This window comes from Chroicocephalus ridibundus, chromosome 7 (genome assembly GCF_963924245.1).
Source record: "Chroicocephalus ridibundus chromosome 7, bChrRid1.1, whole genome shotgun sequence".
Lineage (NCBI taxonomy): Eukaryota > Metazoa > Chordata > Aves > Charadriiformes > Laridae > Chroicocephalus > Chroicocephalus ridibundus.
Window position 1 is genome coordinate 18,626,094 of NC_086290.1, and position 27,539 is coordinate 18,653,632.

The following is a 27,539-nucleotide window of genomic DNA, read 5'->3' on the forward strand; positions in this document are numbered from 1 at the left end:
AGAGAAGAGACTACGGGACATTTCATATCACTTTATGTTAACATTTAATTATTTCCTACAGTGTTAACAGGTTCAGCCAGGGCAAAGATTCTTACTACAGTGCTGAAGTAAAACGTTAGTTATTAAGTTATTTACCTCTGTGATCTGCTTTTTTTTGCACACAGGTTGCCGGGACTTCGGGTTACTAGTATAGGAAATGCACATCTTGGTAGCAGACTTAAGATTTCATTGATCAAAATGTTTTAGCCAGTTCTCAGCCTGGGCTCCTCATAGTTAATCTGTATCCCAGTAAAAAACTAGGCACAAATAGTAAGCTGAACAGCCAAAATTTCACAGAATCGCAGAATGGTTCGCGTTGGAAGGGACCTTAAAGATCATCCAGTTCCAACCCCCTTGCCATGGGCAGGGACACCTCCCACTAGACCAGGTTGCTCAAAGCCCCATCCAGCCTGGGCTTGGACACTTGCAGGGATGGGGCAGACACAACTTCTCTGGGCAACCTGTTTCGGTGCCTCACCACCCTCACAGCAAAGAATTTCTTCCCGATATCCAATCTAAATTTGTTCATGTATCTGCTGAGGTACACTCTTCTGGAGTATAAGTGTTTGAATCAACATTAAACAAATTTTGAGGAGAATGCTTCATTTTCAACTATGGTTTTTATGCAGCCTATTTTTAAGTTTATGCAATGGCCAGACAGTTGCTTGATTTGCACCTTTTACCTTTTGTTTCATACTTGCGTTTTACTTTTCAATTTCTTTGTTTTCTCATAGAAATCTGTGTTTGCTTTCAAAGTTTTCTGAGTCTGTCCTCTTGGAACTGGTCATTTTTATTCTTCCATTTTCCTGTAAAGCATCAGTTCTGTGCATAATTGTCAATATTCTTTTCGTAGTCCACATTTGTCTGTTGCAAGAGAAGGACAAAGTCATCTAAGAGGAACATAACAGTTTTTCCTCTGTTTTGTCAGGATCATCCTTTTTAAAACAAATCTCAAACCCACCTTAGCTGACTCTGCTGGGACCTACATTTGCTACTGCATCACTGGTTTTTAATAAGTACGAGGAGAATGGCCGTACTAGCTCAGCCCAGTGGTACTAGCACTAACTCAGTCCGATCAGAAAGTAGAACAAAGTCCTTTGCTTATGAACCCAGACATTTTACAGCTGGTCATTAGCTAATTAATGTTTTCTAGTCTTTGGAAATAGCTTTTGAAAGATGTTTAATTCCATTTATCTGGTCTCTGCGTTCATCAGCTTGCAGACCAACTGCACAGTAGTTACTCTTAAGTGGTTCTACACTTCTCTGTAGCTTGTATTCAGAGAATCTTTCTGCATTGTTTATGAGAAGGTAGAGGACATGGCTTTGGGTGTGCTGTGAGTTGAAATATTTGCATGGCTATGATCAGTTTTCATGCTTTTATTTTCTGGCAGACCAAATTCTTTTGTGATCATCACAGCAAACCGAGTGATTCACTGCAACAGCGACACCCCCGAGGAGATGCATCACTGGATCTCCCTGCTGCAGAAACCAAAAGGCGAATCTAAGGTTGATGGCCAGGAGTTCCTTGTGAGAGGTAAAAGGAAATGCATGCAATTACAGCATGTGAAACTCATCTTCTGTTTATAATCTGAGGGGGAGGTTTGATTGTAGCTCATCCAATCTAGGGTTTAGCTGCTCCCCAAAACCTGTCATTCTCTGCCCCTCTCCACCTCCCTGCCTGCTGCTTGCCATGTCCTGTGTTGTGCTGGCACTGGCTTTTAACAAATTCCTTGTTAGGTGGATTCAGAAAGCTAAAGCTGGAAAAAAATAAGGCCTTCTTTTGTGCATTCAGTTTTCTGATGTTGGTTCTGTAGCCTATTTCAACACGTCCAGCAAATGCCGTCAGGGAATAGGAGCATGGCTGCCGTTTAGGAGCAGCTGGCTTAGTCTGACTATAACATGACACTGCAGCTTTTGTGTTCAGAAAGCTCTGTTCCTTCTGACACCTGTCATGTAGAGTGAGAGGGAGAGAGATCTTTGTCTGCTGTCCTCAGCTAAACAAACCAACCTGATTATGGTAGACATAGTGAGGTAAGAATAATTCTCTGAGGCTGAGCAAAAGATTTAAATTGTATCTCTAGTTAGTTGGAGATGGAGGAGCTGATGCATGAGTAGTGATCACACACATATTACAAACTAGTCTCCCATTTGTCTCAAATATTTTTAAATTTCCCTAGTACTTTCAGCCTATCACATGCTCTTAAATGTACGGAGACACTCCTGATCCAATCTGTGGAAAGCAAATGCATGAGCAAATTGCCTTACATCTTCCAGAAAGTGTCTATGCGGGAATAAAGGTCTGAAAGTGGTTATGGCAAGGCAGGAGGATGGGAAGAAAAGGGTCACCAAAAAGGGGCATAAGCATTCCATCCTAATCTTAAACATTTCAAGGAGACTGAATGATATAAAGCAGGTTATGAGACAACAGTTCAAGTACCTTAAATTCAAAATACTTAATTGCAAGGCAACGGTTCCTTTTATCGCGTATTGTTCATTAGTGAAAGAAAAAAAGGAATGCTCCTTTGCAAAGTCAATGTGTGCTCTGCACTTCACAGTAAGATACGTGTGTGACAGTGGTGTAGCCACAAAGGCATGTGTTCGGGAAGGTCTGTCTCTTTGTCTTTTCTTTATATGGAACCTCTGGGCTCATGGGTAGGGCCGGTAGCTCCCAGCAAGAGCCTTTTCCAGAGAGGTGGATTTCCGATCCCAGAGTTAGAGACCCACCAGGCAAGAGACAGGACTGTTGTAGTGGTGAAACCATTGACATGTTTGTGTTCCTGTGCTAGGCTGGCTTCACAAAGAGGTTCAGAGCAGCAACAAGATGTCCTCTCTGAAGATGAAGAAACGCTGGTTTGTTCTGACAAACACTGCCCTCGATTACTACAAGTCATCTGAGCGCACAGCTGCCAAGCTTGGCACACTCGTGCTCAATAGCCTCTGCTCCGTAGTGCAGCCCGATGAGAGGGTTTTTAAAGACACAGGTAAGAAGAAGCAAGCAGTAGTGAGTAGAATTTCCATGTGTGGAGTTGCCTGAAGAGGGGATGGTGCAGGAATGTAATGGTGCGTCATATTGAGGAGGTAGACTTGATGTTATCTGAGGCTCTGTGTCTGGCTGCAAACATCTTTCCCCACAGAAACTCTAAGAGACTTGCAAAGGGCCAGAGAGTAGGGTGCAAGTGACAGAAAATCCCTCACACCTGACAGAGATACACAGTGCTGATGTTTTTTCACTGAGTAGTGTCACTAAGTGTTTCCCGGATAGGGAAAGGGGTATGAGTTCTTATAGCTGACACTGTAATTATCAGTCCATCTCTGTAAATAACTGTCATTTTGTGGCATGCCCCACATTTGTCTCTGGGGTCAATGTTATTCTCGTAAATAAGAGCAATGGCATACACTGTAAGTCTTGTTTGTAGCATCACTCAAGTTGTTAGAAACAAAAGATGACAAGGGCCTATGTTTGCTTTCTGTGCAGTTCTGAGAAGGCAGGATGTGGCATGATCCTGCATTGCTTGCCTTAGGAGTTTGGGAGGGAGCTCGAGTTATGAGGCAAAGGGTGAATCCCCCCGGCAAAGAAGACGAAGACTTGAAATACTGGACATTTGAGTAGTGAAGTTACTTGGAATATTTTTTAAAAAGGCTGAAAGCTGGAAGTGTTTATTAAAGTGAGATGAGAAGAAATTTATTCTGTTCATTTGCAAGAAATCATTAACTTTTTTTACCTCAACAGATGTGTAGGGCTGCCTTTATCAGAGTGAGTTGTCATCACCCTGACCTGTTCTCTCAGTTTATGTCAAACACATTATTTTTAAAAGTTATGAGAACTGATTTGGCAATCTGACCGGGTGCTGTGCTTAGAGTGGTCATTTCCTGAGTGACAAATAGCACAGTGTTGGCTAACCCTGCCAGTGAAAGTGAGCTGCCTGGTTGGCACAGGAGTATTCATGTTACACTACAAGATACTTGTGTCTTGGAAAGCTGTCTTTGTACCAAAACCTGGGTTGGGACCTTCCTGCTGATAAATATGTTTTGGGAACGGGGGACATTAATGTCTACCTAGTCAATTTTAACCAGACACACTATATGTTGCTATCAAAGCAGCGACGGTTTTCCTCAGCCAAGTGCTACAGACAAAAAAAGAAGATAACATGGAAGCAAGTTTCACCTTCCAGCTTCTTTGTTTCTCCACAGGCTATTGGAACATCATTGTCCATGGGCGAAAGCACTCCTACAGACTGTACACGAAGCTGTTGAATGAAGCTATGCGCTGGGCCTCTGCCATTCAAGGTGTCATTGACAGCAAAGTTCCCATAGAAACACCTACACAGCAACTCATTCGTGACATCAGGGTAGGTGGCATCATGCTCATTCCCAAGTGAGCTGGGAGCAGCCAGATCACCACTGGCCTTACCCAGTCATTGCTGAGAATGTGGCAACAAACGGGGTTGCTGTCTTAGGGGGGGGAAAAAAGAAAAGAAAAGAAACCTAAATGACTGTGCAACTAAATAATCAAATCTTAGGTGAAATTTATTTTGAATTAGCATGTTAACTGATCTGCATAAGTCTAGGCTACCACTGCTATGCAATTACAAATTGCATGCAGGATTACACCATCAAGTATTTGCAAATCCTTGCTTCATCCTTTCCTCTCCTGGGCATCCTCCGGACACAAATATAAAAATTTCCATTCCTACCAGCCATATGACTTTGCTGTAACCTGAAGTCCTCTTCATACCTAAGGCTTGCATGGTTAAATAGCAGAGTACAGAGTGGAAAGAAAATGCCCTTCAAAATAGCAGAAATTGTGCCACTGTAGCAGGAGTAATTTTTGAAAAGGCTTCGTTCCAGAAACTGTGGCAAATTAAATGTAGAATCATGTTAGAAGACACACCAAAGCATATTTCAGAAGAAAGGTATATGTAAACATACACATTGTGATGAGCTGTAAACTAAATGCCATTAGATAGTAACTATTCAGGAAGGAAGAGCTGGGAGTGACTGTGGAGAATATTGGAAAACTTCAGTGCAGGATTCAAGGACAAATGGAACATTAAGTACTGTTAGGGAAGGAATATAGGACAAAATGTGGAAGAATTTGATGCCAGTGTGTATGATAGTGACGGGCCCAGATTTTGAACACCGTGTGCATTTTGGTTGTCTGTTCTGTAAACACATGTAGTACAACCAGATAAATTCAGGGAGGACAGGCTCATGGAGGATCTGTGGTCAGAAAGTCATTAACCATTTGCTGTTGAAAGCTTGAAGTATATACCAGGGAGGAATCGTGCCATACATGCCCATTACATGCCTGTATTAGGTATCAGCCACAAGCCACATTTGAAGTCAAGATCCTGTGCTTGGTCACCTTTCGTACGACCCAGCACGGCCGTTCTTATGTTTTATTTACAGAAATAATGTAGAGTAATTTTTATATGTGAACTATGCTTTGGTCACCTAGTCCCTTTATGGACCTCCAGAAACTTCGATAAACATGGTTGAGCTCGAACCTAAATATATAAGGATATCCTGTGAAAGACTGTCCCCATTTGAGGATAATTCTTTTTTTTTCTTTTTTCTTTTTTTTTCCCCCCAGGAAAACAGCACAAACTTTGAAGTAGTGGAACAGACATATAGGAGGAACCCAATCTTGCGATATACCCAGCACCCTTTGCATTCCCCATTGCTCCCACTACCGTATGGAGATGTTAGTGTCAGCTGTAAGTATTTTACCTGTGGGACAGAATCTGCTCGCATTTAGAGGATCAGTGTTGAGCCTGAGCACCACAGAAGTGGTCTGTAAGCTCTCTTTATGCAGGTGAAGTCCAGCTGGGGCAGTGTAGCCCGCAGGGTTCAGAGAGAGGGAGCAGTCCATTTCTCTACCTGAAATGTATTCTGTCTTAGGAACACTGAATCTTAAAGTAAATGGGGGCAGATAGTTTATCATCCAGCTGGGGGATGTGCGGCCTGTCATCCTTGAGCTGCAACTGGGTTGCAAATGGCTCAGTGGAAATCCTACAACAGGATTCCATCACGCAACTGGCAGTGGGATAGTATTCATACAGAAGCTGCTGTAAAACCAGGCTGAATTAATCCTTTCTTCAAACGCTTCAGGAACATGAAAGAGCTAGACTGTCTGATAGGGTACCAGAAAACCAAAGTGATTTGCTGATGACTCCAGACAGGCATACAAAAACTGAAAGCTGCTGCTGAAGACCTATAGAAGAATCTCTAATGCAGAGTGACTGGGCCACAAAACCTTTTCAGAAATTAATTTCCATCTGGATATGCAAAGCAATGTATATGGGAAAAGCAGCGATGGGTCTGAGTGATCTACTTCTGCTTAGGAAAGTGAACACAAATTTACATAGCTTTATGAAAATGGCAGCTCTTGTACCAAGCACAGAAACAAAACAGCTAATGCAAGGTTTTGAAAGCTTAGAAAAGGAAAAATAAAGTCTTTGTGTGGCTGTATTGATGTATCATGCACCTGCACCTTGAATACAGGATACAGCTTGGCCTTCTGCATCTTAACAAAGATACAGGAGAAGTAAAAACCTACCCAAAGATGATCAAAGGCACAGAAAGAATTGCCTACAATTAAGAGACTAAATAGAGCAGGACTCTTCAGCCTCAAATAGAAGTTTTTAGGGCTTAGAGGACTATCATGGAGAAGGTGAAAGGGGAGTAACTGCACACTGTCTCTCATAATACAAGGATTAAATTAAGTGACAGGTTAAAAGCCCAGAAAAAAAAATAATTCTGAAATACAGAAAAGTTGCAGAGCAAGTACTTACGCTGTGGGACTTACTGCTGTAGGGATGTGTATTTGTATTGTACAATTAATGCATGGCCACTGGAGAAGCAATGGCTGCATAGGAGATTCAGAAGGACCTATAGCCCCAGAGATGCGCACGGGAGAATGCAAGCCTGCAGCAGCATGGTAGTATCACATACTTCTGAGCAATTCAAAGCAGACATTTAGGTGCTTAAAAGACATAGCGAGTGTTGGTGTAGGCATTTTAAATCTATACAATAGGTAAAAGCTGCATCTGCAGTACACCAATTTGCCAAAATTCTGTGTTGGCTCGGGGGTCAAAGCTGACATGGGCACAACAGAGAATTTTGGAAGTACGTAAGCCAGGCTTCGGTGTGTGCATTCAGGCACATAAAGGCTTAATTGCATTAGTGACCCTCTGCTTTATAGCTGCTCTCAGGTGAGGAGATGACTTTCTGCCACCCCTTCACCTGTGTCTGCAGATGAGGCACCAAAAGCTGTCTCTTGGCACCTCATCTGCAGACACTGAAGCCTGGACTAGATTTCAAAGCTAGTTTCTTTTAAAAACATTACTCTGCTTTTCTGCACAGGATATCCAAAAATGGATTTACAGTGTTGACAAGTTAGATGTTGGCAAATACTAATTAAAACTGCATTTACACATTTAAAGGGGAAGCATTACAGAATCACAGAATCACAGAATCTTAGTGGTTGGAAGGGACCTCTGAGATCATCAAGTCCAACCACAAAAAAAAAAAAAAAAAGCACCCACCTACTAAACTCCACACCCACAACCCCACACACAACACCCCACCACAAACAATAATCCTGGGCACTAGAGCATGCCCTGAAGAGCCATGTCTACACGTTTCTTAAATACCTCCAGGGATGGTGACTCCACCACCTCCCTGGGCAGGCTGTTCCAGGGCCTGACCACTCTTTCAGTAAAGTAATTCTTCCTAATATCTAATCTAAATCTCCCTTGTCGCAGCTTCATACCATTTCCCCTGGTCCTGTCGTTATTCCCTTGGGAGAAGAGCCCAACCCCTGCCTCTCTACAGTTTCCTTTCAGGTAGTTGTAGAGGGCAATGAGGTCTCCCCTCAGCCTCCTCTTCTCCAAACTAAACATGCCCAGTTCCCTCAGCCTCTCCTCATAGGACTTGTTCTCCAGACCCCTCACCAGCCTGGTGGCTCTCCTCTGGACACGCTCCAGCACTTCAGTGTCTTTCCTGTAGTGAGGGGCCCAAAACTGAACGCAGTACTCGAGGTGAGGCCTCACCAGTGCCAATTACATTTAAGTTCAGGAGATGAGCTAATGCTCGGGTTGCCGTCCTTCTGTGACAGACGAGTACAGTTGCTAGTAGCGTTGCTGGGCTGGTAGAGAATGAGGGAGATGCTCACTTCTTGTCACCTTTGTGATCGTTCCCCAGTGCAACAAGAGAAGGGTTACAGCAGCTTACAGGATGAAGCGGTGAAGATCTTTAACTCCCTTCAGGAAATTGAGACAGTGTCTGACCCCATACCCATTATCCAAGGCATCCTGCAGACCTGCCATGATTTAAAGCCCCTCCGCGATGAAGTGTACTGTCAGCTCATCAAACAAACTAACCACATGCCGCATCCCAACAGTACTGGGAACCTGCACCACTGGCAGCTGATGTCATGTATGAGCTGCACCTTTCTGCCCAGTAGAGGGATCCTGCGCTACCTCAAGTTCCACCTTAGAAGGTACCGTCCTCTTCATTTGCAGCCTGTTTCCTTCCTCTCTCCTGATTGTCCACTCCTGTTGTACTTAGCTTTGTCGCCCTCCTCCTGTGCAAACATCTTCCTGTGGTGTTGCAGCCTCCTACCTTTGTGCACAATTAAGAATTGTGCTAACAGCCATTCTCTTGTATTCAAACTCCCCCCTTGACACCCATCTGTTGTGTCAAAAGGATGTGGAAAGTAAGGCTGCCCAAACAGAATACCGTGAGACTGTGTTAAAAGTGGATTTACAGCTGATGACCTACTGCTTACTAATGTCCATATAAACGTTCTCAACCTGCAGGAAAGGTGAGGACTGTACTTTCATACACCGTGAAATAAGTACCACCTTGCAGCTGCCACAGGCAAAATGTGTACTGTGGAGCAGTAGATATATTGTAAATCCAATCTATAATTTTTCAATATTTGTTTGTTTAACTAGGCACGTAATCCTTACATTTTGTATTTCTGATCTGCTTTAACCTCCAATTTTTATGAATTCGATCATTTACATTTCTTCCCAATTCACGTTCAGCATCTAATGCAGCCTTCCAAAGCAGTCTGCATTGGGGCTGAGCTGCGCAGCCATGTAGCCGCACTCCATTCACAAATGATGAGAAAGATTGATAAAATCTATTTGATTCCTTCCAAGCTAGGAAAGAGTGTGGTGAAATTTGTGCCAATACACCAAATATCTACATCCAGGGCCTCGTTCTAAGAGACGCTGAGGAATACTCCATGTTGCCATTTCATGTTTTTATCACTGGAGTTGCAGATAATGTTGTACTTAGAACTGCTGCCCTTGGAGGGAAGAGAACCGTGTATAAGCATCTACTTTCTACCTTCTTGATTCTGGAAAATACTCTAAAAGTGGCTCAGGCACGATCAGCAACTTAAAAAAACAATTAAGACTCAATGAAAAAGGGCTACGTTTGATTTCGTAGCTCTTAATCTCAATTTTGGAAATTAAGATAGTTAATCCCACTGTCTTCAGCTGGTACTACGCTCCTGAAAGTTTGAACTGCTTATTTCATATGTTGCTGAGAAATGCCACTGAAGTGACTTTGGAATGACTGGTAAAAGCAGGTTGTATGGTTTAGGAAATAAGCAGGCTCATTCTTCAAGGTTGCACTTGACATCGCTGTCTCTCCGGAACTCTTTAGGTACAGTAGTCCCAAGTTGTATGGTAATGCACGTGCTTTCTGGTTCACTGTGTAATGGGGTTTTTTGCTTCTCTTTGCCATTAGGGTAAAAGACCTCTTTCCAGGCTCAGAAATAGACAGGTATGCGCAATTCATAAGTGATTCCCTGAAGAGGACAAAGACGAGGGAGTTTGTGCCCTCCCAGGAGGAAATACAGGCTCTTCTCACCCGTGAAGAAATGACCACAACAGTGTATTGCCATGGCGGTGGCTCCTGTAAAATAACCATCAATTCCCACACAAGCGCTGGGGAGGTAATGCATTAGTAGCGTTAGTCGGGTGTAAGCACATCTCTGTGTCTGGGCACTGGGTCTGTTGAAGGGACTCCTTTTTCCCATTCATCTCCAATTTCTCACTTATTTATTTTTTTTAATTACAACTTTTTTGCTGTAACTGCAAAGTCTGTAGGGAAAGCTCTGCTTATTCTGCAGGTTCAGAATTATGCAGGGCCTGTGACCAGGTTGTAAAATATCACTTAACAACAGTGTTGGAAAATCTGAACTCTTTTGGTGTTCTGCCAACTGGAAAGGTAATAATTCTGATGATTTGCTAAACACAGTTTTCTGGACGAGTTGAAATTTCAGTTCATAATGTAATCCTTCTGGAAGGGATATTCTACCAGTAACTTAATCATTAGCAGGTCATAAGCAAGATTCCAGCTTATAGTAGGCACGACTGTGAAAACATTAGTGCTAAACAGGTAAAAATAGTAGTAGAGTGGAATTGTTACCAGAGGAACCAAGAATATCATCATGACATCTAAATCCATTACGTGCCTGTATCTTGTGCAGAGTTCCAATTCCCCCATCTCCAAAAGGGTAGTGGAGACCGAAAAGGTTCAGAGAAGGAACAGCGAGGATGATCAAATAGAAGCAACAACTTCCTTGCAGGGAATGATTTTTTAGGGTTAGAATTCCTTAATCTGAAAATGAGATAACCAGGGGAGAAATGTGATGGAGGTCTATGATACTGATTCTTCATTGTGAAAGTGTGTGTGATCTCCTCTGTGATCTGTCCCTCCCTGATTTTGCAGGTGGTTGAAAAGCTGATCCGAGGTTTGGCGATGGAGGACAGCCGTAACATGTTCGCGCTCTTTGAACATAATCAGCAGGTGGACCGTGCTGTGGAGAGTCGGGTGATTGTGGCTGATATCTTGGCCAAGTTTGAGAGGTACAAGAATGTTTCATAAAATCCTTAACTCCTAGTTGGATGTGACACTGGACTAAGTGATAGTACAGTCGTGTAGTTCTATCCAAAGCGGCCACAGTGATTCATTCACTTTAGTTTGAACTTCCTTTTGGTAAGGTTCGAATGCTCTTTCTCACTGTGGAAAACCATGTTCACATCTATTTCGGTGACAAAGAAGCATTCTTTATCAGGCTCGTCAGGACAAAATTAGCAGTGCCTTTATCAAAGACTAACGGTTTACGAGCAGAGCTCAGGGACGGTTTGCTTAAGTCTGATAGTGATCTTGTCAATTTACATCATGATAGCTATATCAGAAGAGAGGGCAAGATTTGGGCACAGAAATGCAGCTCTAATTTCTTACTGTGGACTGCGGTCAGATATATAAAGAAAGCAATAAATTGTGAAAGAATCTGGCAGTGCCATTGTCTATTTTATATCTGTTCTAAAGACAAAAATAAAATTGTTCCAAATGGTGGCAAGGCTGATGCTTTTCGGAGTCACAAGGTTACATAGAAACAGTATCTTGAAAATGGGGAATAGTTTGTGTCCTGCCCCCAACTCTTGCGTTTATCTAGAACCACTAATTTTTTGACCAAGAATATCTGATAAGAACTTTGGGTCCTTCTGAATCAAAATTTCCTGTGATTCAGAGGAAAAGATGGAATTTACCAGAAAGTCTGCTGCACTGAGATTGTCCTGGTAAAACAGGTAGTTCTGTATGCTCTCCGTTTCAGAAATCCAGGGGTACCTTCACATCATGAGTTGCGCTGTGGACATCCCAGTACCGTGGTGCTTCTGCTTAACTGCCTTTTTCCCCTCTCATTCTTTTTCCTATCTTGCAGACTTGCCGGCTCTGAAGAAGAAGAGGAGGAAGGACAGTGGCAGCTGTATTTTAAGCTTTATTGCTTCTTAGATATTGAGAATGTTCCCAAAGATGGGGTGGAGTTTGCCTTCATGTTTGAGCAGGTAAGCTCGCTCTGGGAGAATGATTTGGTTTCCAGGGCGGCAGAAGCACACGAGAATATACAGAAAACTGGCGCTTGCCTTTGCAATAGAAGCAGGAATGCTGGTTTGAACGGAAGAATTTAGTGTGTTGGATTTTTGTCTAGAATCTACCAAGCGGATACACTGCCAGGTTCTGTAGGGAATAGGAGTATTAGAACAAAAGCAACAAAAATAAATAAACAAAGGCTTCAAAAAACTGGAAGAGCAATGGTAATAAAATGCTTTTAAAATTTATCTTTAATTTTAAAAGATATAGAAATTTGGATAATTATTCAAGAAGAATCATTAAAAGTAGCTGCTTGCAGAGCACAGGTGTAAAGAAAACTGGAGAATCTAGCTGTCTGCATATCGGTTTACAAGAGCAGTGCATCCTTGAGGCGTTACAGGAATTGCCTAGGCAAACCTACCTTCTGGCCAGTTTCTTATTAACAGAGAGGCACTAAAAGAGTACTGCAGAAAAAGAAACGAGAATGTAGTTCACAATATTTATCTGCTGAGTAATTGTTTTTAAGTCACTATAATCCATAGCACAATGATGCTGGTTAAGCCAGAGATCACACCAGTATGAAGTAACCTTGCAATTAGGGATGCAAAACTAAGCTGACTGGAGTACGCAGCTGCATGACCCATCCCATCTTTCTTACTTCTAATGCACACTTTGTTCTTGCCTCAGAAAACCATAGCTGTTGAAAATTAATTGATACGTGTTAAAGGGAGTCAGTGTCATGAAGATTGAAACTCATTGAGAGTCAAATGGACAGCATGTACATCACACAGACAACGGTTCCCTAAGAGGGCTTTCTTGAAATGAATATTGAGTATTCATGGATGACCATGAGCCAGCAACATGCCCTTGTGACCAAAAAGGCCAATGGCATCCTGGGGTGCATTAAGAGTGTGGCAAGCAGATCGAGGAAGGTTGTCCTCCCACTCTACTCTGCCCTGGTGAGGCCGCATCTGGAGTACTGGGTCCGGTTCTGGGCGCCCTGGTTCAAGAAGGACAGGAACTGCTGGAGAGGGGACAGCAAGGGGCTACGAAGATGATTAGGGGACTGGAACATCTCTCTTATGAGGAAAGGCTGAGGGACTTGGGTCTTTTCAGTCTGGAAAAAAGACGACTGAGGGGGAATCTTATCAATGCTTATAAATACTTAAAGGGTGGGTGTCAGGAGGATGGGGCCAGGCTCTTTTCAGTGGTGCCCAGTGATAGGACAAGGCACAAACCTGAACATAGGAAGTTCCATCTAAACATGAGGAAGAACTTCTTTACCTTGAGGGTGGCAGAGCACTGGCACAGGCTGCCCAGAGAGGTGATGGAGTCTCCGTCTCTGGAGACATTCAAAACCCTCCTGGACGCATTCCTGTGCAGCCTGCTCTAGGTGACCCTGCTCTGGCAGGGGGGTTGGACTAGATGATCTCCAGAGGTCCCTTCCAACCCTATGATTCTGTATTGTTAACTACAGAATCTCTAGGGAACAGTCAGGAACAAGACATCACAGTACTCTAGAAACTCAATTGTACCAAACTCCCTGTTGACAAGGCTTTCAGTGTACACAGTTTTCACTAGCAGAGAGTGGTGAAAGAGAAGTAACAGTAGGAGAGCAGATGTTATCCAGACATTAGATGGATGTAGCAAAAAAACCCATAAATATATTTCACAGAAAAACAGGCAAAGAGAAGCCAGAAGATTGGGGCAGAGATGGGGTAGAAGAGGAGGAGGCGGGAGGTGCCGGTGTGCAGCGAGACTGAGGTTGAGTCTTGAGTTTATTAGATCTAACTCACTTGTGTTTAATACCACACAGGAGTTGTAGCTGGTACAACACAAAACAACTTACCGCAATTCCAATCCTCCCATTTGTTCTAGACCTAAAAAGTCCTTATTGTAAGACTTTCGGTACAGGATAGGGGCCCCTCAGAGATCTCTGTCCTGTCCAAGCTTGCAGAAAGAGGTGTTTGCCGTGCATTGACCAGTTACAGACTTTGACTTCTTTAATATGTGTACTCTGACTTCCTGAATTACGTCTTTCCTGCTGGGGCTGCCTTTCCTTCTGGGATGGGCGGATGCCATAGGAATCTGTACATGGGCCCAGCTGTGAATAAAGTGTACTTCTGCTTTCTAATGAGTTTAGGGGACTTTTTGTTTGTTTGTAGGCTCATGAAAGCCTCATAGATGGTCATTTTCCTGCACCAGAGGACACTCTGCAGCGCCTAGCAGCTCTACGGCTGCAGTATCTTCATGGAGATTATTCTAAAATAAGTTGGACCCTTGATGGAATCTACCCAGTTAACAGACTAAAATCCAAAATACTGCACTCAACAAAGAGCAGCGGCACTACAAGTCATACGCTGGAGAGGAGACGGACCAGCTTCCTTGAGGGGACGTTGAAACGTAGCTTCAAGACAGGCTCTGTGAAGAAGCAGAAGGTAGAAGAAGAACAGATGATGGAGATGTGGGTAAAGGAAGAGCTTTCAGCTGCTCGGGCAAGCATAGCACAGAAATGGACCAAGCTGCAGGGACTCTCTCAGCATCAGGCCATGGTGAAATACATGTCCATTGTAAAGGAGTGGCCCGGTTATGGGTCAACCCTCTTTGATGTTGAGGTGAGTGATGTATAAACTCATGTAACTACTGGCAAGGAAAGGCATCATTCTGGGGAACAGATAGATCTGTGTGTGTTACACGCTCGGCAGCAGAAGGGAATTTCAGGAAATGGCTGCGTTTTGCCTCAGTAAGCTTAGGGTAAGCCTGCAGTACCATGTACCCAAAGAGGTGTGACGCAGGGAGCACAGAGCAAGCAAGCTGGTGCATCCTGGGAAGTAAAGGGAGATGACAAATTCCTACTTCGTTAGAAGAGCAATAGAATTTGGGAAACTTTTCTGAGCTTTAGAAGGTGACAGCTAGTGAAAGTGAAAGTAAAATGAAAGTAAAATGTCCTTACTGGCAAAACGTGCGCTGCTGTTCTGCAGCAGTGCAACAGAACCTGCTCAGACTGGGTCACTCAGACCACTGTGCTTGGCCTGAGAGAGTAGGAGTCCCCAGTTCCAGTTTTGGCAGTTTTGTTGCTGCCCAGGTGGATTACCATGGGCAGTTGCTTGCAGTCACTATATCATCTGTAAAATAGTAAGTGGAATATTGACTTCCTAAATCACTTTAAAATCTGATGAGAGCTGTTAGGTATTACAATTATTTTTTACTCAACTAGTGTTTGATTCACAGCTGTGTCACTCAGAACCTTTGCAGCAGCAGTGCCTACAAGATTCCTCCTGCAGACATCCTATTTTTAATATTGGGGTGAAGGGTTGAAATGTCCTACGGGAGCCAGAAATGGAGGGCTTTTCCGTGAATCAAAGAGGCTTTGATCCTCCCCTGCGTTTATGCAAAATTTCATGTTTCTCTTTCTGCAGTGCAAGGAGGGTGGCTTTCCAAATGATCTTTGGCTTGGAGTCAGCACAGAGAACGTGTCTGTCTACAAACGAGGGGATCCTAAGCCGCTAGAAACTTTCCAGTACGAGCACATTGTTTTCTTCGGAGCACCACAGCCTAACACCTTCAAAATTACAGTGGATGAGAGAGAAATGTTCTTTGAAACATCCCAGGTATATGAAAGCACAAGACTTGTTGTATGTGCAGTTTTACTAGCACTCCAGTAAAGCTCTAATTTCCATGGGCTAGACAAATGTATATGCATGAACGCTTGCGAATGGACTGGACAGCCGAGGAAAAAGATGAAGGGAGCTTACGCCTAAGGTGGCACGGGACCTCTTCTTGAATACAGGGATAGACAGAAAAAAATGATGCTGGTTAGAAAGCAAAGGAGGTTGAATGGTCTTCCAATGCGCTGTGAATTTCAAATTCTGGGTGTTCATGAATGCGCTCGTTTGTTTTCATTCCCTTCCAGTATATGAACGGGGAGTTCACAAACTCAAAAAATAAAGAAGTTGAGTAGCATTAAAGTTGCTTTTCTTTGAGCTACAAGTCTTTTAAGTCTCACTACCACACAGCGCAGACTTGTCAAGCATGTTGTTCCTTACGGTCATGTTCACATTTAGTATTACACACAAAATTTATAGTGCCGTGACTTTGGACAAGGGGAATCTTTTTCTGCAAAATGTCTGCCGTGCCTCAATGAATCAGGTCTTTAATGTGCTTATCCGTTGTTATTGTGTTCTCTCTCTAGGTGGGCGAGATAATAAAGATCATGAAAGCATACATCAACATGATTGTGAAGAAACGCTGCAGCGTCAAATCAGCCACCAGTGTGGACAGTCACGCTAGCATCTGGACTAGGTGATAGGAATGAACTGCCACGAGAGAGAGAGGCCGTTGTTTAAGGATCAGTGTTTGCAACTTGCCAGCACAAGTGTAGCAAAGATGTTTTTTTAAGATCTCCACTTGACTGACTGCTGTATTTAAAAACTGAAGTGACATCTACAGTACCATAGGATTTGCACCTCTGCCCAAAGACATTAAACAGTAAGAACTGTTGTTAGACGTTAATCACCCAAAACTTGTTTTCCCTTTGCTTGTTTGATGAACAATGTACCTTAAAGAAGCAAAGTCAGAAGCATCCTCCTCCTCCTGCCTGTCTTCTCTGCTGCTTTCACCGTTACCTGTCGTACTGGCAGAAAAATTCACAAGAATCATTTCTGCACTACAGGAGGCAGACTTAAGCTTCCTTAGGAATTTCCAATGTGCAGACATCTGGGATTGTGGGACTGTAGCATGGTCTGCTAAAAGGATATCTTATTTATTTTGCGAGCAACTCTAAAGTCACTGTGGGTTTTTCTTCAGGATATACTAATGATCTGATCTGGTCTGAAAAGAAAATGCCTTTGTATCATTGAAGCCAAGTGGTCCAACTAAGAGGTCAAACCCTACATGAGAGAGCATTAAACAAACAAACAAATAAAAACACCCGAGGTGATTCTTTACCTTCCAATAGAAGTTCACAGGTACATGACTAAAAGCGGCACTTTAAGTTAAAATTATAAATACTCCAACATAGGAGAAAATCTTTGGGAGCAGCATCACTGAAATAGATCAGCAGGTGCCATTCTGGGTACATTCCAAGCAGCACCGGTTGCCTGAAAATTAATGACTGCCTTTCCCCTGTACAGCCCGGGGGGGAGAGTGATTTAGTTGTGTTCCCAGAAGAGCTGTTCTTCACAAACTCCAGGGTTTAGGTGGAGGTCAGGGAGTCCTATGGTGAGCAGCCTACCCGCCTTAAGATCCTTCTTTCTCTGTACAGGATTTTAGGAGGACTTGCATCCCTGACCTTTAGTTTTAAGTAAGTGAATTGTTTCCTACGGAGTGTGTAGGTGCCCGGATAAGTGGCTATAGGCAAGCATTTCACTTCCTCTGTACTACTGTAAGCAGATACCAAACCCTTCATCCTCCTCCAAATTCTAACTGGAGCTGCTCCCGTCACTGAATCCCCAAATCCCCTTCCAGTCTCCTCCAGGTCCCCAGTCATCAGCAAAACTTGAAAACAATGCTATTTTGCCAAAACAACTGCTTCTGGGAGGTTTTTATAGCGACTTGCAATTTGAAGAAGCAAAATTTTTTTTCTTCTCAGTGAAGGATGACAGTCATCTTCAGTCTCTGATTTCATTTTTTAAAACAATTACTTAGTATCAGTCACATCATAAATTGGCTGCATTAACAATCAAGAACCCCGGTGGCTAGCCAATTCCTATGACCCCTGTCTAGTCTTGGGATCTCAGAATGCAAAGGCACGTTCAGTTTCATAATGAAATTGAAGAGGTGTATCTAATGTGGGCCTCGCTGCATGTTTGTTTAAAATCAGATGTCTCCATTTCTGAAGAAGTGGTGGCTGAGGCCTGTGAGCTATGAAATAGAAATTTCATAGAAAAGAAAACTAGGAGTCAGTATGCAACGGGTTCTGTTCCGATTGACCGTCAAATTGTGCCATGTCACTAATACTGTGTCGCAGAACACTGTAGGTTTGAGGTTGACAGTACAAGAAAAAAACACTGTACATAATCCCTGCTTTTCTCTCGTTTCCACTACGCTGCAGCATGTGCAAACACTGTGTCCACCTGCCACACCACCAGCCGAAGAGGGCAGCCACTACTGCCTGTCGTACGTTCAGCTGGAGTTTTGCCTTAAATAGCTTTACTGAAGGATCCTACAAACATCCCCTTTTTGTCACAAAGAATAAAAAGATGGGCAGGTCACAAGTGAGAGAGAACAGGAATGCAGAGGCAAGCTGAGCAGTAACACTTTGTATCGGTCCGTACACTGACTAGATCTTTATGTACCCGAATAGCCTTGGTTATCCCTGTCCTAACTCTGCACTGTCTCTGCGTTCTGGCTCTTGGGTTGCTGCAGGCAGCTTGAACCCAACTGGGAATGTAACTCCCGTTACTATTTGTTGTAATTTTGCTCATTTCTATTACAGAATTCCTTCTGCTGTCTTTTTTAATTTGTAACTGGCTTTACAAGATGAAAGTTTAATAAATTATTGGATTGCACAGGCTGTATTCACTCACAGACATTGTGTGCTCATGTTAAGATGTTTACTCGGAGATCTACTGCTCAGAACGTGTAAGTGAAAAGTTGGCATCATTGGCAGGAGGAGACAACGGCCCTGCCTCTCAGAAGCGAAGTTTTGCCTTTGTGGCAGATTATAGAGAAGAGTTTGCAGCTACGATGGGGAAGGTTTGTTTGCAGCTCCTGCTGCACACGCTGGGGCTGGGTCGCACCTTTGGTCAGTGGGAGATGTCCCGTGCGAGCCCAAGGGACAGGTTCCCAGGCGGTTACTGTGGTGAAAGCAGAGCGATGCATGAATCATCTCCAAAGTCGCATGCTGCAGGATCAGCTCCATCCCTTCTCGTCGGCACCTCCAAAGTCACTAATAACAGAAAATCACGGGCAGCTCCAGTGAGCTGCCAGCTGCTCTTCTCTGACTGCAGCCTGACCCAGGCACGGTGCTCACCTAAGAGCGTGTGTCACCAAAGTGGTAAATCTGGAGTGGGGGCAGCTGAGCTGTCGGCAGCACAGACAGACTGTCCTCGAGCAGACAAAAGTGCCCTCAGCCCATGCAGAGGTATGGAAGCCAAGCAGTGATGTGTAATCGCCATCAATGTGCTCTCATACATCCCTTGGTCGGATGCTCTGAGCGGCGTGGGACCCTGGAGATGGGTCTGTGCAATTTAGTCTCCAGCTGTTCACAGATTCTTTGTTTCTTCATCCTTATCACCTTGCACAGTCTTGCCGGGTCTTTATTTGAGGCTGGAACTGCCTCTGCTTACATCAGCAGTTGCTTTTTTTTCCTTGGCTGTTGTGTTCCTTTCTGTGCACTTCCCAAACCAGGCTCCGTCTCACCCCATGCCCAGGCTCCGCACCAAGGTTTTGCTCTAGACACCACCAAGAGCAAATGCATTGTTTTGGGTGGTTCTGGTTCTTGGCAGCGCCACCACCCGCTGCCCCGGGGCTGGGGCAGCCCGGCCAGCTGGAGGGCACATCGGGCTGGAGGGAGCCCAGCTCCATCCCCTCCCAATGCTGCACCCGGGGACACGTCTGTGGCCACCTGCAGTTCGCAGAGCCCCGGGCCTTCCCTGAAATGCTATGATGGCTCAGGATTACCATCCCAAACACATGTCCTTCCTGCAAAACCAAGCACCAGTCAATCCCGTGCAACGCCGGATCAAAAAGTGACAGCCTGTCCGTATAAACTCAGCTGGTCCTGTGCTGGGTTAGCACTGGCACGGTTAGTGCAATGGAGCGTGTGTGCCCACAGGAGCAGCTCACCTGTCTGCCTTCTTTCTCCTGCTGCAGCCCCAAGCTGAGAAAGTGAGAGGAGCCTCAGCTGTCGCCGGTTGTGCCTCGTCAGGGTGTGCCCATGGGCACAGCAGTATTTAAACCAGGAGCCTTCTCCTCCCAGCTCCCCCGGGGTGGTTGTGTCTCGGCTGATGGTCCTCCCTGAGCTGCAGCGATGCAGAGGGAAGGCATGTGCTCCAGGGCTTGGAAGCAGAGCTGGTCCTGCAAGGTGAGACTGGTGTGAGGTATGACGGGGACGAGTCTTCATGGTAGGAGAAGCCCCGGTTGCAGAGCGAGGGGTGGCTGGAGGGAGTCCTGGGGGGGCTGGAAGAGGAGTGGTTGGAGTGTTGGCTCTTGCCCACAGCAAAATCCCCTGTGTTGTGTTGCAAGTGCTTGGGCCCAGATGGAAACAGCTGCTCTCTCCCTGGCTGCTGAAGACTTACTGCTTGCTGAGGAGGGAACAGACCCACCCCTGCCCAGGCTGGGGTGTCCTGCTGCTACGGAACCCTCTAGCTGTCCATCCCGGCTGTTCCAGCCCTTTCCCAGCCCCCTGTGCCGGTGCGGCAGGGCTGGCGGTGGTGCTGGGCTGGCTGCTGGTCTTTAGGAAGTGGTATTTTCTGATGTCCTTTCCAGAGCAGTTCACCTAGTTGGCTCTTGTGTCTGAGGTGGCACCTTTGTCATTTGGTGGCTTATTCATCGCCGCTGTGAAGCTGGTACGAGAGAACAGGCACAAAGCGGAACGGTGGCTGCAGGAGAAGACACAAGATGGAAGTGTCAGGAACCCAGCCCTTGTCCTCAAAGTAGCTCAGGAGCCAAGCCCTGGGTGAATGTGCCCTCGCATTATCCCCAGACACGTATAATTCATACTCTCACTTGACACAAGATGCTCTTTAAATACCTAGATCATGTTTATGAAAATAAAGACACTTCAACGAAACAGAAAGCAGTTCGGTTGCTAATGGGGATGACATTCAATCATGCATATTTGTGAAATCATCTCAACCAACTACTTTGTAAGTTTGATTTGAATATGCATACAAGGCTTGCTAGTTTTAACAGATCTAAGCACCACGTTTTTGTATAATTATCTGTTCTGTATCATCTGTTAAAGAGGAACTGTGACACATGACATTTGAAAAGATAAGTTGAATAGAAAGGAGCAGAACGCTCACTACCCACATGAGTGTCCTGAGACACAGCCTGCAGAGAACGATCTTTGTTCTAACAACAAAAAAAAAAAAGGCGCCCATAAGGGGCCAGCATAACGAAGCGAGCACATTCTGCAGGAATTATTTTGTGTCGCTGAAATTCCACTTTCTTAAAAGCCACCTTGGAGTAAATTATTCTATTTATGCTGAAAAGGAGCAAAGCTCACAGACAACTGTTGTTCTGTTTATAATTATAGTCCCTTCTGCATTCAGATGGAAATCCAGAAGGACTTAACGGTCTTACGGTCTGTGTTGCATTACCGTGTGTAATCACAATAAAAACCTCATCTGGTATCCTCCCCCACCCCCTCAAACCTCTTAAAAAAATCTTAGTTGCTACCAGCAGATAGTACAACAGAGAGCACAGGAGGTTTCAATGTGAAAATAACGTAAAGGAATAAAACCAAGATAACAGCATTTTATCCTGGCATTTATGCTACGTGCCATTTGCAAGTTAATTTCCTACCAACAGAAAATTACCTTTTCTAGTGCTTTGTCAACTCTCATCTTAAAACTTGTCAGAAGTAAATGGGGAAGGTCCATCAGAGTGACAACTGGGTTTTTCTCTCTGGTAGTTAATCTCCTGGTTTTCCTCATCTTACTTCTTTAATATTGTTCATAGTTCCCGCTTTAAAACTGTGCAGTCTGCTTAATTTGGTCCGCAAGAACTTGATGTGCTTCTCGACAACAGAATGAATCCAACTAACTGTTATGAAGCCGGGTGTTACATCCCCCGCTGTGCTCCGTACACACAGCACCAGCGGCCACGCAAAGGGTACGAATGCTGATTCTGACTTTTAGCAACAAAAATTGTGATGTTTGGGTCTTTTGTTTATTTGCAACCACACCAAAAAAAAACCCAATATCACTGATGGGCCGTGCAATGTACTTCCTCCTTTCAAAAATGTTTAGATGTGTAACATATGGCCAGAGCAATGAGCAGACGGTGCATTTGGTTTAAAGGAGAGAAAAAAAAAAAAAGGTAAGAAATACAAGTAATGCCTCAGGCCCAAATGGTGCTCATGCATAGGACTTGTGGTTCACTTCTATGTCAGTTATTGATGCAGAAGCGGTGTTAAGATAAAAATGCGGGCTCGTCTGGTGGCAGACGTGGACAAACCTTTCCCTGCCAGAGAGTCTTCAGAGACTGGGCAGGATTGAGGCAGGGGAACCAAAGCCCAGGCTGCTCCGCTCGCCCTGGGAGGAGCTCTGTCCTGACAGGAGGGAGGCCAATGAGGCAGAGGCACCCATCGAGTTGTAAGAGCGCAAAAAACCTTTGCGCATTTACCTGAAGTTGGACAGTTTTCGCCTGCAGCTACCAGCGCCCAGCAGCCCATCCGTGCTCTGAGCTGAAGGAGCTTTAGGATGACTCCCCAACTCCATCGCTCCGTGACCGGGGAAAAGCACTTCGTTTCTGTACTTCTGTTTCCCTGCAAATCATCTTCAGCTTTTAATTAATGTTTTTGAAAGAGATGACCTCGTTCATGGTTCTTGCACAACAGGATGTTTCTCCCAGCGAGCCGTTACTGTAGACAAAAATAACACTGCCCTTCGACCAGCGGCCGCCGACTGCGGAGGTCTGGAATTCAGAGTTCAGATGATGCTCAAAAAGAACACATCGCATGCTTTAATTGCAAATGTTACATGGCTGAAAGTAATTTAACTTTGCCCATATTTTATGAGGAGTTATGCTGGGAGCCCTTAAAAACTGCTTTGGAGCTATAATGGGCCACAAGGTGCGGATGAACTACACCGTGAATGGAGGGAAAGAAAGGCAGAGAATAACGTTCCCTTTCTCTGCAAACCCCACAGCAGCTTGATAAAGGCTAGGTACAACATGTGCCATGGTAAAGTACGTTTTCAACTGCAAAAAGAAAGTTACTGGCATTCTTTGTTTAAACACATCAAAGATTTTTATTACCTCTAAAGTTTTCTTATCATGGCAAGGCTTGCTTATCTGGGCTAATTGCGACGGCAGCCCCTGTGCTGGGTGCTTTCTTTACCCAGTGATTAATGAGCTGTACCTCAGCTGTGGTAACTGCTTCCACGGAAATAAAACCAGTGTAAGCAGTTTAGTGTTTTATTTAACTTTATTCTTTCAACAGCAATACTGCTAAATAATCTTCCTATGTATTTCCAAGGAAGTGGGTTACTCACCTGCACCCAGGCAGTTGTGCTTACTCAAAGAAGAATTACCAGTGATTAGACAACTCGGGCATGATGAAACAAACATGCGAAACGGGGCCTTAAAAAATTATTTACATCGCTCATAAGATTAAAATATACGACTTCTTTTTTTATAAAAAGTATATATTCATGTGCGTTGGAGAATTAGGATTTTACTACTCATTTCCTTTTCCCATTTCAGACTCACACCTAAAAATGCTCAAAGTATAAACATCTTATAAAACTAGTAAATCTTAAAACACGAGAATTTGTAAATAATTTTCCCCACTTACTGCTGTTAGAAAAAGGACAATAAACAACACTACTACTTTTCTTCTTTTTTTTTTTTTTTTTTTTTAGTCCATTATGTTAGGAGTCATTCGGCGAAGCACTTTGGCATATAAGCTCACCCTGAAGACGTGAAGACGACAGGAACCCGGCTTTGGTACGTTTCAAAGACTTCTCATACCAGGGGAAGTTTAAGGTGGGTGAGGATGATTTTCATCACACCGTAACTAACATCAGAACTACTTTTTTTTTTCTTTTTTTCCTACAAGCTACCTCAAGAAAGAAAGAAAACGTTCACAATTGTGCCCGAAGTACCAAACAAACAACAAAAGTGCTTACTTCTTTGATCAGCGAACTACCACAGCGGTTCCTTTACGGTGCCCCTTCAGGCTGCTGCTTTAAAGCAGTATCTACAAGAAGTTCTCTATTTCTCAATACAAATGATAAAACACCTGCTTATCAAAATAGTGCAAACAGGAACAAAGAAAAGTGCCGTCGTCAACGTTAAGTAAACTGCAGGGGGTTGGGGGAGGGGGGGAGGAAAAAGGCGGTTGAACATGACGACCTGGCAGCGCTGCCTCGGAGAGATCAGTAGTACTTTTCTCAGCGCGTCAGACCAAGCCTCTTCCTATTGCTCACGTCGTGCCACCGCGACGCGGGGATGGGATCTGGTCTTTTACGTACCCTCCTTCATAAACGTAAGCGTGCCTCTTCCTTGCACTGCGCATTAAAAAAGTCTAAAGACTTTTTCAAAACACTAGTTGACCAAATCGTTAGAGAGTAATTGATATGATACAATTCTGTCTTCCCTTTTTCTCTTTATAGCTTTCTCTGGAGTGCATAGAAAAGGCCACAGTGACACATCACATACAAAAATCAAGTTTAAGTTTTATGTAAAATACTCAAGTATTTTTAGCATTTATGTACACAAGTTTATTTACCATACATTCTTTTCTCACTCTTTCCTTAGATATCTCTTTCTCTTGATTCTTGGACAGATGACGTATTTCACCTACGGAGTTAGGCACTTAACCCTAGTATAAATAAGAGTATTAGGGGAAGTAAGAGTCAGGAGGATCTCGTTACAGAAGAAGGAACGCTGTCACTGCAACACTCCTGTCCCTGGGTGTCACAGTGCAACAGATCATGAAACGGAGCAGCTCTTTTCTGCGTTTTGATCTACAAGAAAATCACTCAGGTCTAATTTCAGAGTAGCTTGAAGTTTTTATAGGGCTGAGGCTTTCACTGTGTCTTGAGTTCTGGTTATTTTTGTCGTTAGCCCTTAATGGGTATTTTTGTTAGCCCTGCTACCACCTTCAGGCGGTAAGAGTAGTTATCTACAGCTTGTCTCAGGCTTCAAATATTCTATGTTTATTAAATTTACTCCTAGATGGTGTGGGCTTAGTTCGGGGTATTCCCCATTAACGCTCTGTTCAAAATGTACATTCTACGTTCTAAGGAAGATTCTTCTCTCCCCGCTATAACGTGATTTTTTTTGTGTGTCTTTGAGGGGAGGGAGGTGAGTATCAATACGATCTTCCTCCGCTATAGGAAGAAAATTTAAATTCTAGTTGGATGGGAATGAAAGCTTAGCTGTCTGATAACTCCCTTCTCCCCTGCTATGTCAAAATTTATAACTGCTTATTACACAAGTTGTTACACGAAGACAGTTTGTCTCCTATTTATCGCCTTTGTGTTAGCTTCTACGGGGTAACCCAATGCTAGCAGCACGACCCTTACAGTGTATCAGAACGGTACATCATTTGGCGTAAAGTTATTGATTGATAATTGCACAAAGTTACGGAATTCATGCAGCAATTTTAAGTGCATTCATTAAGGTGACGTTGCATGAAGTACTGTTGGCATTAATTACTCCATTAAAAACTCTTTCCAGTAAAAAGAAAATACTGTAAATTAAAAAAATATCACAGAACTCTAGAAACCTTGCACCGTAAATGGCTGAGGCCAAGTGTAAATAATTACCAAGGACTTGAAGAAAAATTGCACTTGTATAAAAGAACAAAATTTAGCCCACATTAATAACCTTCTTATTACTTTTCCAAGAAGTAATAAAACATCAAGTAGTTCATTCCTTATGGCTTCACACGGTGAAGTTCATGCTCAATTGCCGAGAAGTTTCTCAATAGCTGTCTTTTGTGAACACATCCTCAGTTTCATCGTCATTCATCCCTCTTTGATAGCGTACAGAAGAGAAGGCACTCCAGTGAAGGCGCTTCTTTTTATAGAGATACCACACTAATCCGATGATGAAGACTAAGATAATTAGCAGGGCAAATGCTACAGCCACCCCAGTATGATTAGAACCTGTAACAGAACAAAACACAAATAGTTATTCTTTCAGAGTTTTGATAAGAATATTTTGTCAGGGCTTTGATGCTTAGGTAGCCCTACACGAACACCGCACACGCTTAGTTGAAATTAAGGCAAACTGCTTCGTCATAGTAATAGCCTTCATCAAGTGGGAAGTTAGGTTCCCATATGAGTCAGCATCTACCAGCTTGTTTTGATCGTTCTGTTGTTAATTTCCTAATCATATTTAGGTTGCAAGGGACCTCTGGAGATTGAAAAAAACCCCACTACTAGCAAATGCTGCACTCATTTCAAGGTTTGTATTCTTCAGAAATCTAACGAGTTCCTGGACTCTCTTGGAGTGGAAGGGAATTATGCTTCCCTTGGACTGAAAATATCTTGTTGAGGTCTTCCTTAGCTGCGTGATGTTAAATCTATTCCTGCCTTTCCGCTTCCGTGAAGATGTACACAAGATCAGGCAGATTCCACTGCTGCTCAGGAACCCAGGTAAGCGCTTTCTCTCCTGGCCACGGCAGAGCATGAGGAAGCAACACGAGGCCTGAGTTTTTCCTGGAGCTGTGGGCGCCCGTTTCCAAAGTCTTTCTGTTCCCACCTACGCAGATTCACCCATGAGAGATACCCTCTGGTAAGAAGCGACAGCAACTACTCTATGCTCTCTTTTAAGTGGAAATTTCTGTTCTCTCCCTTACCCTTTAAGCAGATAGTGAGGGCAGGAGGAGTAAATTCCTAGAGAATTTGTCCCTGAATGCAATTTCACAGCAAAACAGCAAAAGAAGGCTCTTGCTTAAGCAGAGATACTTGATAGTGAATTGCACTTTCACTATTTCAACACAGACCCTCCTCACCAAAAAAAGAAAATCCTGAATATAGTCACTGCAAAATTCAGTCTCTGCTAAAATCAATGCTTCCATACCTAAAGGAGCTTTACAAACCACCCTGCTTTGACTCTGACTGCAGTCAACTTTGGACCACGTGCCAGTTGTGGACAGGATAACGCTGCATTTTTCATTGACTTCTGCAGTTCTGTTTTCCCAGTTGGCGTAATTAACTGATGAGCCGTCAAGCCAGTTCAGGGACTGATCTGTTAGGAAAAAAAATTTGCTTAGTTTATATCACCAAAACACGCTGTAATGCTACACAATCTCATTCACAATCTATTCACTTCTTTACATTGTGAAAAGGAACAGGGCTGACTGACTATCCTGTATATTAAGAGCAGTAAATAGGAACACATGGCTTTGATGCATTTGCAGCTTAACTATTAGGCACCAATGACAGCACTGGGGAAAACAAATTTCAGTGCCTCCTGATTATCTTCGGCGTGCAACAGAAAAGACTTAATCTACAATGAAGTCCAAAAGGCTTCATAATGCTAAATGAGGGATTCCAACCTCAGGCAGCAGTGACTGTAGGTTATCAACACTACAAAACTGTATTCTTATTTGAGGATTTATGTGGGTTTATTTACCACATGAAACACTCATGCTCGTACACAGTTGCTATTTATTACCCTTGGAGCTCTGAGCGAGGCCAAGCCACACGTTCTTGGTGATGAGATCGTTTTCCTTTATGTGTGTGCTCACAAATGCATTTTCTTCAGCATCCCCTATAGTCAGCAGGGTTGATGAGGGATCTACGGGGAAGAGGAAACTGGTCAGGAATTATAACTTCAGAGATTTTTTTCATTGCGCTTGTACATTGAGTTTTCTGTGGGAACAATTATTATGAGAAAAGATTTGCTGATCTGGGCTTGTGAAATTAGCTTGAGGTAATCTGCAGAATAGAGACATAACCCCCCCCCTATTTCCTAAA

General features: G+C 43.7%; 2 protein-coding genes across 3 annotated transcripts in view; one reads left to right on the forward strand and one right to left on the reverse strand.

Moving 5' to 3' along the window:
* Positions 1 to 18,465, forward strand: part of LOC134518568 (unconventional myosin-X-like) — a 96,969-nt gene extending 78,504 nt beyond the window's left edge. Inside the window, exons 31-41 of the mRNA XM_063341505.1 lie at positions 1,431 to 1,573; positions 2,826 to 3,020; positions 4,231 to 4,388; positions 5,633 to 5,756; positions 8,245 to 8,542; positions 9,805 to 10,012; positions 10,792 to 10,928; positions 11,789 to 11,912; positions 14,103 to 14,552; positions 15,357 to 15,548; positions 16,130 to 18,465. Coding sequence (XP_063197575.1) covers positions 1,431 to 1,573; positions 2,826 to 3,020; positions 4,231 to 4,388; positions 5,633 to 5,756; positions 8,245 to 8,542; positions 9,805 to 10,012; positions 10,792 to 10,928; positions 11,789 to 11,912; positions 14,103 to 14,552; positions 15,357 to 15,548; positions 16,130 to 16,243 — 2,143 coding nt within the window. The 3' untranslated portion in view covers positions 16,244 to 18,465. The remainder of the gene's footprint in view (positions 1 to 1,430; positions 1,574 to 2,825; positions 3,021 to 4,230; positions 4,389 to 5,632; positions 5,757 to 8,244; positions 8,543 to 9,804; positions 10,013 to 10,791; positions 10,929 to 11,788; positions 11,913 to 14,102; positions 14,553 to 15,356; positions 15,549 to 16,129) is intronic.
* An 84-nt stretch (positions 18,466 to 18,549) lies between these two features.
* Positions 18,550 to 27,539, reverse strand: part of LY75 (lymphocyte antigen 75) — a 52,134-nt gene continuing 43,144 nt past the window's right edge. The window contains exons 33-36 of one of the 2 annotated variants that reach the window (XR_010071996.1): positions 27,238 to 27,360; positions 26,641 to 26,808; positions 22,231 to 25,721; positions 18,550 to 20,480 (exon numbers count right to left, since the gene is read on the reverse strand). Coding sequence is in view for 1 of the 2 variants with exons in the window: in XM_063341504.1 (XP_063197574.1) it covers positions 25,537 to 25,721; positions 26,641 to 26,808; positions 27,238 to 27,360 (476 nt within the window). In the remaining variant the exon portion in view is untranslated. Of the gene's footprint in view, positions 20,481 to 22,216; positions 25,722 to 26,640; positions 26,809 to 27,237; positions 27,361 to 27,539 lie in introns of those variants that run through there. The other variant, XM_063341504.1, reaches the window with a different exon arrangement.